Consider the following 16,053-nt stretch of genomic DNA (forward strand, 5'->3'; position numbering starts at 1 on the left):
TACTAACTTTACTATATTAATTTAATTTGGAAAGTTTTTTTAAATTTGACTTCTTCTTTTTTTTTTTACAGAATTTCACTATTTTAAAATTCGTATTTAGCGAAACATGTACCCTAGATTGCATAAAACTAATAAAGTTTGAGGAGGAAAAAAAAAATTATCTTATGACCTAAGAACGACCACCTTGATATGTAAGAAAGGCCTTAGCGAAAATGAGGGGATAATTTGTTTAAAGAAGTATACGTTTGTTAAAGAAGTATTCGATGATTGTAATAACTAAAAGAAAGAGAGTGACATTTTTTATTAGCTGGTTGGTAAGAAAAGACATGTTTAGCTTGTAATTTAGGAAGTGGAGGGTTTAACAGTTTTATATACCTAAAATATTTGATTAACCAATTATTAACTGATTTCTTCGTTTCCCTCAGGAAAAACAAACTAAGCCCAGCCCTAGCAGCCGACTGAGTGGGCACATTATTTTCACACGAATTTTCAGTTCGCAATTTTCTCGTGACAAGTCGCGGTTTCATCAGCCATTTAGCTCTCAAAATATATTCAAAATCTTAGTTAAATAAGAAACAAAACCAAAAATCTATACCTCTCGACATGGCGTTACAGAAGGCCTAGCATTAAGCATTGCAGAAGGCACTACAACAGTAGGGGCACCGCATACCTGGGATACAGGGGCCATGCTTGCCTGTTCTGGAGATGCACCTGTAACAATAATAAATAATCAAAAATTTAGTTTTTATAAAACAAAGCCATGTTACGCTAAAAATCGATAAAAATTTCTATAAACCTATTAAGTATACATTGTTGATCATTCGTGAAGGATATGAACGACAAAATTTGAATATGTGAAATAAAAAGTTAAATTTATGTACTATCAGTTAATGTACTATCAGCTCAATAAACCCTATCATTTATTTCATTCATCTTTGAAAAAATTTATTGACATTATTGAGAGGATTTTTTTGACTAAGAGTTCTCTGCCGCATGCTAACTTAACAGCTACATCAACAACTATCCACACTACTATCCAGTATAACTATCTTTTAGTGCTGCAAAGTCGGATATATGCAAATGTTTGCTACAATATTTCGATATAGCAGTTCCCTATCCGGAATTAGCCTATTATCTAAAACCCTCGCCAGTAGGATGTGAAACGCAAGTCTTTCATCAGCATACCGCAAGACGTTGATTTCAAAATGTGACGTTGGGATAGCTGCCGAATCAAAACCGACCACAAGTACTCGTGCACTTAGCAATAGAGAACTAAATGTATCTGGAGACCTTAGCCGATATCTTCATTCTGAAGGAAATGAAAAAACGTATTACTCGTCGCCAGGAAATGGATAACTAAATACTTCTATTAAAATAATTCGTCGGGTGGATTGAATACTGGTAGAACGGCATGTTTGGATGATTTGGATGATCAATTTGAGGCAAAGTTGAAGTGAGTTTTCGGAAAATATTAACTTGTAATTGAACAAGAATTCGTTCATTATGGTTTCCCACTGATTTTCATTTCTGCTGTTAACAGAAATAGAATGTGTTAGAAAATTAAACGACGGTATCCAGCTTTGTTATTGGCAAATGACGTTCTTATTCCAGCAAATTATGCAGCCACAAAAACCTTCTGTCTTTTTGTTTCTACTTACATAAAATAGGACATTTTAAATACCCTGTAATATAGTCTCTCTTTTAATCCTAACTGAAACATTTAAGGATGTTTACCTGGAGTAGGATGGGCAAGGGGTCGTGGAGCAGAAGATGTTAACGTAGTGGTATTCACTCTTTCTGGGAATTTATTTTCAGTTGTACTTCCTGGAGGGCCGACTATACCCACCACTGATGCTGGAGAACCACCAATACAGTTCACCTAGTAAACAAATAACCAAAGTGATGGTTTAAAAATTAAAACATTCCGAATACTAATATTTGTTCCACACTTTAAGTAAAAGTACTTTACCTGACTATTAATCGGAGCTACTTGAGGCAATGAGTGCATTGACTCATTATTTGAATGAACTTGATTTTTTCTTTCTGAATGCCCTTGAGAAACTTCTGTATGAATATCAGTTTGGGTCTGGGTATAAGGCACAGCTTGATGAGTATGGGACTGAGGCACAACATGAGAATGATGGATATGTACTAAAGGTTGGTTTTGAAGATGTAACTGTAAATGAGGATGTACATGTGCTGGTGGAGGGGGTGCTACCTTAAGCAATGTCGGTGGGGTATTAGGAAAATGATGCGAATGAAGAGCCGGATTACTACCCGTCTCTCCTTCTTGATTCGTCACACTTTTCTCAGCCTGATAAATCACACTCGTTTTGTTAGCTTCTGAACTGTTAACCGACCATTCAGTCACAGGTCCTTTAGTCCCACCAGCTGATAAACAAAAACAAAAAAAACAATAAATTGCTTTTAGGGGAATCAAAATCAGGAGAGAGGAGGAAGGTAATGTACTTTTCTCTAACTACATAGAACCCTTCAGAACAAACTAGCTGACTCCACGAAATGTGCAAGAAATAGGTTAACCGTAAATGCGTGTTTACTAAAAATCTGAGTTTGAAGGAGGAGGGAATTATCTTTTTTGGCTATTTGAAAATTATTAGTTTCATTAAAATTGGATAGAATAACATTTACACTATTTATTTAAAGCATATCAAAAATGCGACTTTTTAAGAATATTCTTAAGTATATATGAAGCTGATTTCAAGAGATAAATAAGGGGGTCGTGATGATGATTGCTAGATTACAGTATATTCTGGGTCCTCCAATACTCATACGAGCTCCAACTCCATCTTCTCCCACCATTTTAATCAATTTGTGAAAAAAATAGTTTCTAAAAAAGTAATTCAAAATTGTGATACTGAATTAGGGGTTTCATCTGTTTCACAGCAGGAATTTTTTCTTTTCTTGTATGAGAAACGCATCAAATTTTTGAAATCCATTTTTCGACAAAAAAAAAAAATGTGTGTTTCCTTTATGCGTAGATTTTCTCAGCGCATTGTATTTTTGGTATGAGTTTGAGACAGAATGGTTCCAAGATCTTCAAAAAGGACGCAGGATACTTAATAAATACAACCAATTAGTGTAATTTACCGCATCTACGATTTCGGCCGCAATGAAACAACGGAAGTGTGACTTAACCTTATTTTTTCAGGAGTAGACTTCTGAGCTTTTCAAAATCTTCTAAAAAATGGTTTTACTAATGTATTCCTACCCTATAATTTTATTTGATGTATTATTCTGGAAAAATAATTTTTGGAGCGGCGCCTTATCTGGGAGTAGATTTGGGTTCGATTGCCTCGAAAATTCAACGAAGAGAAGGTAATAGATAACGATATTTGACCTGTGCGCGCAATTCAATGTCCGGTGGAAATTTACAATTACAATCCCATCACCTGTATTGTATATACGACGAACACGTTTAAGTATTTTTAAAAATAAAGAAAACATTACAGTAAAGAAAATGTTTTGCACTTGCTTATCACCCTTAAGGGGTTGACGTACTATACAATAAAATTATTTCTTTGTGATAAAAAACACTTTGATCATCATTCTCAGATTTCTTTTCTTTAACTATAAACGTACAAACAATTACTATAGACAAAATAATTAGATACTCACAATAACCATTGAACACTTCAGGATCTAAACATAGAATTGCCTTCAACAGTTCTGGTATATTTTGTTGATCCACATTGACATGATCAGAAGAATAATGATCTTTCAATTCACTGAAACATTAAAATGTAGTATTTTATTTTTATAAAACTGATACTGTCAAAAAATAATAATGATACTATCAAATATGGCCAAATAAAATAAATCTTACATATTAACAGCAGCTGTCTGATTTAGACTCCGCGTTAACTGAGGAACAAGGGCATCGTCACGCAAACTAAGTAATATGTTGGCCTCTTCAGCCACTCTTGGATGAAACAAGAGAGATTTGTTACTCATAGTTTGTGGCAGTGGTGAAGGAAGCGGCATTTCAGGCAGCACTGGAATTTGATTTTCAAAATCAAGTGTTTCAATATTTAAAATATTATTCATTGCTAACTACTGAAGAGGAAGTATAAGAATGTATAAGCACTGCAGTAAAATATTTGACTGATGGGTTAAGTAAATAAAAAATTGCTCTCGTCTTTTTATGAGGAACTTGAAAATACTTTTTCAGAAAATAAAAAATTAAAATTTTATTTAATAACTGTAAGAGGAGAATGCATATAACAAAAACAAAATTATTTCCGGTTTATTTTATTTAACAAAATAGAAAACCCTGAGCAAATTGAAAAACATTAAATGTTTGTACGTTAAGTATAAATAGGTTTTGAAAAGTTGTAATTAAGAGAGTTGAGCGTGTAAAATTATGTTTTTTCTTCCTCTGCACATTAGCTAGTACCGGTCCGATTTATACATACAAACTTAAAAATATAGTCTATTAACCCTTCCCTGCATGAATTTTTTTTATTATTCAAAAAATTACAGATGATCCTTCAAACACTCTATTTCATGGGAAAAATATTTAAAAAAATTCTGAGCATTTCAAATTGATTTTATTTAGGTTTTTTATTCGTACCCAATCGGCTACAGACTTAAATGTAAAGAAAATAAATAAATTTATTTTTTAACTAAGTACATCTTTCTTAAGAACTTAGCTAGGTGTATAAGGTTACGCTAGTAATTTATCCAAATTCTTAAATGAAATGTCATTTTCACCAACCCCTTTCTGAAGCAACATGTGACGAAAAAAAATCAAATGGGAGGACCGTTAGAAAAAACACTACTGTCTACCAGTGCATTCTGTGGGTCAACCTTTCTAAAGGCTAAATGCATAAAGTAACCGCTAGGGCACAATAATAAAGAAAAATTCAAATAAAAAAGGTATGTAGCCGTTTAGCTACACTATGCAATGAAGGGTTAATTGACAACTAGACAACATTCTATTTGATTTTTTTGTAAAATCTATACCTCTACTAATACTAATATGTATATGTGTATATATGTATTTACTGAAAGAAAACTATGCCAACTTGTATGTTCATACATACACACATACATACAAACTCATGACTTTTTATTTTGTTTAACTGGAGGGTATTATTGCATTGTATATAGTTTTTCATAAAAAGCTTACACCAGAAAATCGACACCACTTTCATAAACAGTAAATTTGCCTTATAATCAACTAAAAAAAAAAAAGGTTAATCTTCACAATAGCCCGCGGAGGTATAACCTATTTATTTTAGGTACATGCGCAGTAGAGTAAAAGTTACCGTTTACTTTTTAAACGTTCATTATTAGTTTCCCGCCAAAATATCAGGGCCTATTTCCCGCCACATGCTAGCGCATGTTTATTTTGAGTTTAGTTCCCACTAGTGCCTAGCCTTATCATTGGTGTCTTTTTTTTTAACTTCATTTGTCATGAAAGTTTTGATATTTTGATTACATGTTGCTTCAATTAGTAATGAATATGTATGTTAAGTGTGAAAGGGAAACGAAATGGATGGAACAAAGCCGTGCGATAGATAAGTATGAATGGCTGAAGTGTGCCTATATAGACTTTTATTGATGACTGAGTTTTTTGTTATGCAACGTGTGCAGAGTGATGTGCGTTTTGAATTAGGGATTAGTGAACATACTGTGTGCGATTGGCGAAGTTTATAGAGAGGTGTGTATGGAAATTGTCATTAATGAGAGTAGTATGCTTGGTGGATTTAGAAAGATTGTGGCAATTGACGAAAGCAAGTTTGGTAAGAGGAAGAATAATAGAAGAAAACCTATGAATGATAAATGGGTGTTTGGTGGTTTGGAGAAGGGGCCGAATAAATACTTTTTCAAATCAAAGGATAGGGACAGCGATGATTAAGGTAAGCTATTTTTGTTTATCTTCTTTATAATAGGTATAATCAATCATGTGTCTCAACTGGTTTGCGAAATACAATAACATTAAGGGTTTTTATGTACATCAAGATGGAGGGCTGTGGAGGCTAGGCCCCCCCATAAAAAGAAAAAATTGGCCAGGGGTAAAATCAAATTAACAATATTGAAGTGATTTTGATTAGCTTTACTATGTAACCCATCATATTTAAATATAAATAAAAATAATAAAATAAATATTTACATTTAAATATGTGGGGTATATTGTAACAGTGAAACAAAATTACTTCAATATTAGGCCACACCTCTCTGGGCCAAAATTAAATTAACTCTTAATGCTGAACTGTTATGTTCTTGTTAAAAAGTACAGTGCAGATTTTGGCCTTCAAATTCACCCATGATAAAATCTACTACCAAAATATTTCCACTTATAATTTCGTAATTTTTTATATTCATATAATTTGAGAACCATTTTAATGAGCATTAATGAACCTTTTTCTCAGTGTGAGTGTGCGTACGATATATATGAATAAATATGTCCAGTATTCAACCCGAAAAATTTATTACTCACTTGTCCAACAACTAACTATTATACAAGAACTTAATAAAAAAAAAAAAAAGATACAAAAAATATAAGCATTTTATATTAAATTCAGAAAAAAAGTCACTCACAGTCAGTAAGACTCGAAATGCCTGCCAATGTAGTGATTGGCACACTAGGAATTTCACCATTCATTATTAAGTCACTGAAAACATTTCTCACTAATTTTTTGGGCCTTTATTCTAACCTGAAACTAAGTAAAAATTAAATATAACACAATATTATGCAGTGCTTTTATAAATATATACAATAATGGAATCAATGCGGCGTGCGCCATTTATCATGAACCATACAATCATAATCATGTTTTGATAAGTAACTTTAATCTCATTACACAACATTTGGGCTAATTATGCAACACTACGGCTAAGTATGCATTGGCAACGCTGCCCCCTTAAGGTTAAAAATTTCACAAATCTGGTAGTCATTGTCATAAAAAAATCGGGCGCCACTACACGGTATCAGGGACTTATATAATAATAACATCAGTTTGTACAATTATTAACCCTTTAGTAAGTTACATTATTACTTATTTACTTATTATTTATTTTACGTTTTAAAAAAAGAAATTAATTAAAAACTCAAAATAAAATATTACTTTTTTTTAAATAAAGACATCAGCAACTAATCAAACTTGGTTTCCACTTAATAAGTCAGTTTAAACTATTTATTATCGAAGTCGTTAGATGAGCAATCATGTCAATAATATTCGGTGGGGATTCTCAGTTTTAAGGATTTTTGAACAATAAGTTGTACGTTCTTAGGTGCAGCTGGTAAACATTCCGAGTGGCTTTAACTGCCCTGACGTTTTAGTGAGGAAGACAACGCTGACTACCTTTCCATTCCTCACGAAATTCGCAATTGAAAAAAAAAATTGTTAAAGTTGAATAATTTTCACAGGTGGTCAGAATTTTTCTGGTTAAATATTTTCTGCCTTCATACATTGTATTTAAGCCTCTTAGAGCCTGGTAAATAAAACTCCAGAGGGCAGCAGCCTTGATTCCAACCCGAGACTAAGCGCTACGCTATTCTCCCAGTCCATACGCGTTGAATCTTTTCTTAGCTTTTGATTTTAGATTATAGTCATCTCTACAGCAATGTGCAAGTACGAGTGTTTGGAATAATGTGCTTGAGCTTGGCTATGAAACCGTAAAGCCAAGTAAGTTGCACATATTGAACGCCCACAACGACCCATTTAGCTATATGAAATCTTGCGCATAATGTTTTGTAAAGATACCATGGATGAGAAGAAAGTGTAACCCACTTTTATAATTATTTATCATAGTAATTACCCCTAATAACCCTTATACAACTGTCCTACCGGACAGTTTTAATATTTACTAAAGTTCATAATGAACAAAATACATTAAAAGTTTTTAAGATATGGATATTTAGTTACCTAAAAAGTGAGATAAAATGCCGCACTCTACTTGTGACACCACTCACATCAAACTTCAGCATGGCAGTAGCGTTCTTTATATTGAACTTCCAATATTATCCATCTCCTGAAGCCTTACATTACCAACGTGAGCATTTTGGCCACGTTCTGCGTCGGCGAAAAGAAAAAAAAATTGAAAAAAGGAATCAGCTGTTTATCTGAAAAAAAAAATAAATAAATAAAATACATTAGCAAAAACAAAAAAAAGAAAAAAGAAACTTGATAATTTATAAATAACAATTCCATAACTAAATTTGATTGAACTTAATAATTTTGTTAATTGAAAGGAATCATTTGCACCCAGAAATTGCAATCAAGTCTAAAAAGCAATATCAAACTTTAGTCGGTTAACCAACAGTTCATTTCTGATAAAAATGCGGCACATATGAACTAGATATATATTACATAAAATTTTCAGTTTGTCAGTAAACAATGAGAAAATTCTTTCTTAAACACCATATTCTTCAGGGCTGCGGAAAGTTCAACCAATAATCAATTGGAGAGGCAGATAATTTTAATTACAATAATAAATTTAAGGGAGGGGATTAGCGGAGTGTTAGCGAATACTGGATTCCAACGCGGAGATCACGGATTCGAATCCAGCTGCTGGTACTTAGATTTTTCTCTTCCTAGGAGCTTCTTACAGTTCACTTTTCAGTCATGGGAAGTGTCTATAACGAAAGAAAACTGTCCGGAGGCCGGCAGTGCAATGAAAAAAGCACCAGGCGCCAATAACCTTTTCACAATAATTACCTTCAATATTTATTACAGTTCATCATGCGCAAAATACATTGAAATTTTTAAAAATATGAATATTTAGTTGACGCACCTTAGATTTTAAAAAAAATATATATTTAAGGTGCGTTAATATCTGAAATAGTGGAGCCCAGAGCCTTCTCATTTCAAATTTGAACGATTTACAAAACCTTCAAAAGTTAACCTTCTATATCTCAATAACTATTATCTCTAAAATATTGCTATTTATACCAGTTATGGAGTTAACTTTTCTCTACAATTTGATAATGGAATCATTGAAATCTGAACAATTCGAAGAGAGATATAAAGGTTTGAGAGATATAGAGATTTGAAGTTTAAACGATTTAGAAAACCACCAAATGCACAGCTGTCTCCGGACATTGTTGCACTGTCCATCCAAAAAACCCTAAGTTACAAGTTACATCAGTTTTTGTCATAGAATACCATCAGTGTGCAAGAATGAACGTGTGAAATACTTGAACTGGAGTTTGCCTATTGATCCTCTAAAACCAAGTAGTTGCACACATCAAACCTCTGCAGACCTTACGTGTATTGTGTAAGTTCTGAAAGTTTTAGATTTTAAGAAATGCACTTTCAGGAACGCTAAGAACTCCTGATTAAATGGCTAGTCCGACTCCTACCGAGAGAAGTTAATATAACTAGCTGACAAAAAAAAACAGCATATCCTGCTGTAATATTATTGGAGATTAAAATTAATACCAAATTTTCAATACAAAGTTGAATACCTTAGCTTATTCTACGATCAGTAAATGATCGTAAAGTTCAACTTGAAAAAAAAAGGCATTACTTTGCTTGTTCTCTGAACTTGCAACTGATGTATTTAAGAATTGTCTGTTTTGATTTTAGAAGCGAGAGTTATAAATATAACATGTGATAATTTATGTAACTTACGAAGAAATTTATTAAATTTAATACGTTGTTAGAAACATTTTTTTTTGTACATTTTTATTGTATCTGGGCATTGTTTGTATTGTCCTCAAATTCGGTGATAAAAAAGCTCATTACTGCCCAAGCTGATAAAACGTGAATTTTATATGAATATTTTCTGTATCTCTTAACCAAGTAAGAAGAATAAGCTAAGGTATTCAACTTTGTATTGAAAATTTGGTATTAATTTTAATCTCCAATAATATTACAGCAGGATATGCTGTTTTTTTGTCAGCTAGTTATATTAACTTCTCTCGGTAGGAGTCGGACTAGCCATTTAATCAGGAGTTCTTAGCGTTCCTGAAAGTGCATTTCTTAAAATCTAAAACTTTCAGAACTTACACAATACACGTAAGGTCTGCAAAGGTTTGATGTGTGCAACTAATTGGTTTTAGAGGATCAATAGGCAAAGGGATCGTGATGGAAGGCCAAAATGAAAATATAGTGAGACGTAACAAAATGATTTGCACTTTTGATTTTTTTACTTTAATGAGTATTGAAATAAATAGGACCCATTAGATAATTATTTAAAGTAAAATCCATTTTCTTAATCTCAAACTCATTTTTTGCTTTTAGGCACCATTTCCCTGTCCCACCATCGCCTATTTATGGCAGAGTGAGACTCCTAGTAGGATTCCAATACTTGTAAAATCATTTTCTACCGATAAATTTTCTTAGGACAGTTGGGTCAAGGGACCGTGGATACACCTTTCCTAGCCTTATTTTCAAAGCTCTTATCTCTTTCACTAAATTCTAACCATTGCTGTGAAGCATGAACTGACAAAGCATAGGCTCCTTAACTTTCCAATTTCTCGAGCTGCAGTTATGGTTGTAAAGTTTATTTAAATTATTATACGAATTTCTAATTAAATTCACTTTTTTAAATTGTGTTACAATTATCTTAAGCAGTCAGAACACGATTAAATCCAGCTACAGAATGAAAAGTGAAGTAAATTAATAAGAATTAAATGACAAAAATACAATATCAACCCAGAATTAAATGACTACAATGCAATATCAACCCATTCTATCACTTTTCTTTCACTATACACAGTTTACCTTCACATATTGAATGAAAAACCGCAAAAACTTTTAATACACCTCATTTCTAGTCTAGAAGTTTCTCAAAGATACATAAAATTAAATCTATCAAGACTGGTAACTCAGTTCTCTGCAACGCTTTCACTACTTGTCTACCCATTCAGTACATGGTCGCCTCCCTAAAAAATGTCATTACGCTATCTTATTAATTTTTACATCTTATGAGTCTCAAGGAAATAAAAGTTAAGTAATGCCTATTTTTTAGGCGGGCTTCACGTCTAACTACCGATCATGTATCGTGGACGGAGGCGACTAGCATACAATTTACTGTAAATTTCTTTTATTAACCATTAAATAAAATCCAAGGCCTAGACCGAGAATCGAAACCCAATAGCACAATACTTAATAGCTTTGCGGGCCTTGCCTCAACACCTTGGCAGTTGGCAAGTAGGTCATTTGGCTCCTGATAGGCCAATAAAGTTTAGCCATTTTGGCAAAAGTATCTAAGTCAAAGAAAATGATGGACATAAGGTTCCGTTCATTAGCCGCTCATTAGGAAACCCAAGAAAACCCAATGTATTACAGTTGTAAAAGACATGATCTTAAGAGACATTTAATGGCTCTTAAAAATTCCTTAGAAAAGAAACCTAAAACAGGAAAGAGACTAGTCATCTTCAGAGAACATAGATTCCTGAGTACCTCACACTGATAGCCCTAACATACAATTCACACAGCGCCGGATGTGTGCAACCCACGGCTTAAACTGTGGTAGCATTAAAGGCCCTAATCAAAAAATTTAAAAAAAATTTATTATGTAGAAGCATTAAAATGGTCGCGAGTAGCTGACAGTATTTTTTAAGGGTTTTTATGAAGATATCACAAACTATAAGAGCCTTAAAAGTTCTGAGAAGTTGATGTTAAAAGCTCAAATACCAAAAATATATCTCCTCCATCGAGAAACACTGTGGTATATATAAAATTAGGTAATCTAAACCTAATTTTCCAAAAAAAAAACTGTTATCAATACTGTTTTTCAAAAATTGTATCGCAATCCTAATCTATTAAAGAAATCCTAATCCTATAAAAGAATTTGAAACAAACATCACTCGAAAATTGAATAGATTTTTCAAATTAGAATTTTGAATCAATCTCTAGAAAAAAGTTCCCTTATAGATCAGGATTTTTAATGATTTTTGGCACTTAATTTTCAAAGTTATTCTAAACTTTAAGCCATAAAATATTTTTTGACTCAGTTTGCGTTTAATTTAAAACCTTTTTACAATTAAAATAAATTTTTTGCCTAATAAAAATTATTGTCCATTTTCAAGTTATACAATTCCCAAATTTATCACATTCATTAAAACAGTTATTAAGGCAGTTTATCACTATGATAGCATCACACGTAATTTGAACCTTGAGAATTAGTTTTAGGTAAAATATAACCATAAATATTTGAATCTTCTATTTTCAGTCACCGGCTTAAGTTCTAAGACTTGAGAGTTGGAGGTGAAGATTTTATATCCTGTAGACTCTAACTACTGTTACAAATTTGAAAGTAATACAAACTTACAAAACGCAAACAAAGAAAAGAATGACGTTTTTCTAAATTTCTGAGACGGTAAATATAATTTAATACTACTACAAAAATCTAGGAAAAAAAGGTGAAGTTTAGATAAAAATAGGTATTGTGAAAAAGAATAATCACATCAATGTATCTAATAAAAAGGGCTTGAAATTCGAGTAAGAGTGGAGTAAATAATACGAGTGACAAAATTTATCTCGAACTGTTCCCTCAAGCACTAGTTTGTGATTCCAACTTCAGGGCACTTATAAACAAATTTCTCATAAACGAGGACACAAAAAAACAAAAAGAACGATACTAACAATCTAACTTAGTAAGACTTGTAATCCATAAAAATTAAAAAACGAAATTTATTTAATTTGTAAATCTAAAGAACTACAACTACTAAGGCGAAAGATACAAAACCATAAAAATCTAAAATAAAAATGTTACGTATTTTACTTTTATAAACGTCTGTACTTACTCTATTTTTTTAAAAAAGATATTCGAACAACTCAAAACCAGGAACATAAGGTAACTATTTCGAAGAGAAACATTTTTTACAAACAACATAATGTTTAATGTAAACACTGGCCCTAATCACCACCAAAATAATCTCACTGTTTTAACACAATCGCCGATCCATTCAGTTATTTTCTTTAAATTTCAAAGCTCAGAAATACACAATAAATTAAATCAACCAAATAAAATAAATTGATTGAGAGTATCGTTTTATATAAAACAAGTAACTAGCTTAATTCCTTTTGAAACTCTCCCATCACTAAATACTGACGATCAAACACCGAACAATTCTTAAAGTATGACGTTTTCTAATTAAACTGGTCATTATCTTTATGAATCTAAAAATATTTATTTTCGAAAAATTAATGAAGAAACAAATATTTATAAATTAAATAAATTCATTCAAAACATAATCTTTCAAATTGGAAACGTTCTTTTGTGCCACAAATTAGTGGGTCATAAACTAACCTGCAAATACATTTACTATTCACACAGATATTTTTCAATTTTAGGCACATAACTGTTTGTTGATAAATAATTAATTTTAATGCTAACATTCAGATGAATATAGTAAATTAATTAAAACGAAGAATAGAGCAGTATTACTGAGTTGATACCGTACTACACACATATTACGGTAAAACGTTTATTGCACTGATACAAAAACAAAATGTATTTAATTTTCACGTCCCAGCTGGCTTAAAATTCCTATCAAGTGGCCTCTCACAACAATGTCGAAAAATATCCTAGCAAACCGAAAAAAAATAATTTGTACACTAAATGGAAGAGTTTACATTTACATTGGTGAATAGAACAACAAAACTAGTAAACGCTTTTACAGTATGGCGGCCACACATTTCATTAATGTATCTTAAAAAATTAAAATTGTAACATTTCAAATTGTTTAAAAAATGAAATCACCGGCAATTGATTTATTTTTATTTTTTAAAAAGAAAATAATTAGTTATATTTCACTGTGGCTGATATGATATTTCTTCAGGAAAGTTTAAAAACAGAGCGTTCGACATTAAAATTCAATTAATGCATTACAATCAATCACTTTTAAAAAATAAATATTTTTCAAAAATAAAGCACCCTAACCAAACTAATATAATAAATTAAAAGACAAATTATGTTTAGTAATAAAGAAATTAACATTATTCATTGGGGGCCTAACGTCCAAAAATCTAGGTTAAAAACAATTTTTTTCCTTTGATAAATACATTGCTTTTGTTGATATCCATTAAAATATATATACATATATATAGGAACAAGATAAAAACATTCTAAGTTGCAAAATGAATATTATAAGAGAATTTCTATTAATTCATACTAAAATTGAATCTCGCCAATGGAAGGGGGTAAACTTAACAAAGCAGCGTTTATGTTTTAAACTGTGGCAGTTAAAAAAAATATACATTTGTTTATGTAAATAAAGTAACTCTTTTCAATATAATTGAATTTATCACTTTTATATTCAGTCAATGAAGCCTGCAATTCAAGTCTTCCATTTCCAAGATTAGAATTAATCAAAAACTATTACAAAATAATTACTGTACAAATTTTATGAAGACGATTATTTTCGTAGTAGGCTTGCGAAAATCTTGTTAATTAAACTGATCTTTGAAGTCTTCAGAGCCGATAATGTGCTTTATGCGGTATTTCACTATTTTGTCCGTAAAATTGCAGTTCATTTATGCCCTCTCAATGCAACAATGTATTTTTATTCGTTAATATATATATATTTTTTTTAAGGAAACGTCACTTTAAATGTAGTTTACTTTAACTTTTTAAATGTAGTTAGTACATTGTGAAAATTGTTTATTTTTGCTCATGATATTCACTAGATCAAGAGGGTATTTATATGTACATTGGGTATTGAGTATATGTGAATTACATTTTAGATCAGATTTGTATTAGAAGTAGATTATAAACCTAAATCCACTGCGAATTTAATTATTTATTGTGGTTTTCTTTGAGGCGTCTGTAAACTGTTTGAAGCTTAAGAGCGTTTGTTGATAATGATCTAGAGGTTGCTTGAGGGATCGCTAAATCCAAAAAGTTGCATTTCGCAGTGGATTTAGGTTTATAGCCTCCTACAGTTGGTTATGTGAGGCCAAGATACCTGCAGGAACGCCAAGCAAATGCTAGTCCACTTCATCCCATTGGGGTACTAACAGATAACACAAAACCATCAACTTTTTGCAACGCAGAACAATTCGGCTTCCTTCCTTTACTGGTAGAGTCGGTAGTATTATAAATTTCTCATATAAACCATTAAATAAAATCCAAGGAGCTTACCGGGAATCGAACCTAGAAACCACATTAGCTTTGCGGGCCTCCCCTCTAACTTTGGCGCCTAAGTAGCGGTAATATTCCTTTAAATAAAAAAAGAAAAATTCACGCTGGTTTGAAGTTTTGTGTCCAATCCGGTAAATACTTTGAGGGCAATTTGTACACAAAAATCAATGTTAATGAATTTTGGAACTATGAGACAAAGCTGACTCCGAACTCGTTATTGATGAATGTTCACGCTTTTCTGCTAATAATTAAGTAGATTGCACTAAATAATGGCCGATCGTTATCCGCTTTGGTTAGTTGCAAACAAGTTTTGTACAGCAAGGCTATGCTCGGTCTCATATGCCATTTGTTAAGGCACACTTTCCTTTCAAGTAGGTTTTATTTCATTTTTTAAATTCCAAAACACAGGATCGATATCAGCGAGGAGTCCCCCAGCTAGCAGAAGTATAGCCTACAATTAATTTTTACAGGTCTTTAAATTTTCTCAAAAATAGCTACACATATTTCCATTAGAATGCTAATTACTTTTATAATGAACGTATCATTTTTACTTGAAGCAATTTCCGAAATTATGGGGTTTCTAGGAATATATGGATAAGATGTTAGATCGGAAATTGGATATTATAACGCGCTACTAGCAATGTTTTCAGATGACCGATGCATCCCATCCCAGGCGTTAACCCTACTACAATCCCCCATATGTTAATTTTTGTTTCTAACACCACCTAGACCTTTACAAATTTGACTATTACCTTGCTGTTGGCAAACATTGCTAAGTGGCTATATATTTTGAATGTATTACATTAAAAACAGTTTCTAACTTGCTATTCTAAGTAAATCTTAATAAATCACAGTTAATTATCAGCTCTTGTACTGCATTTTTATAAAGTTGTGAAACTATTGATGAAACTTGTAATATGTATGTTGCTTTTCTCTTCAAAGCCTTACAATATCCAGTAAGACTAGAGCAAAAGTTTTACGTGAGCGTTAGTG

The 16,053-nt window shown here is 31.9% G+C and overlaps 1 protein-coding gene across 2 annotated transcripts in view; it reads right to left on the reverse strand.

The window, feature by feature from the left end:
* The window catches only part of Nipped-B (Nipped-B cohesin loading factor), a 40,020-nt gene extending 26,439 nt beyond the window's left edge, over window positions 1-13,581 (reverse strand). Inside the window, exons 1-8 of one of the 2 annotated variants that reach the window (XM_074143585.1) lie at window positions 13,228-13,581; window positions 7,893-8,089; window positions 6,565-6,686; window positions 3,845-4,013; window positions 3,637-3,746; window positions 1,970-2,391; window positions 1,735-1,879; window positions 596-711 (exon numbers count right to left, since the gene is read on the reverse strand). In XM_074143585.1, coding sequence (XP_073999686.1) covers window positions 596-711; window positions 1,735-1,879; window positions 1,970-2,391; window positions 3,637-3,746; window positions 3,845-4,013; window positions 6,565-6,628 — 1,026 coding nt within the window. In that variant the 5' untranslated portion in view covers window positions 6,629-6,686; window positions 7,893-8,089; window positions 13,228-13,581. Of the gene's footprint in view, window positions 1-595; window positions 712-1,734; window positions 1,880-1,969; window positions 2,392-3,636; window positions 3,747-3,844; window positions 4,014-6,564; window positions 6,687-7,892; window positions 8,090-12,721; window positions 13,185-13,227 lie in introns of those variants that run through there. The other variant, XM_074143584.1, reaches the window with a different exon arrangement.
* Between the last annotated feature and the right edge of the window lie 2,472 nt (window positions 13,582-16,053).

This window comes from Rhodnius prolixus, unplaced genomic scaffold, assembly GCF_049639745.1.
Source record: "Rhodnius prolixus isolate KJV_2025 unplaced genomic scaffold, Rpr scaffold_12, whole genome shotgun sequence".
Classification (NCBI taxonomy): domain Eukaryota; kingdom Metazoa; phylum Arthropoda; class Insecta; order Hemiptera; family Reduviidae; genus Rhodnius; species Rhodnius prolixus.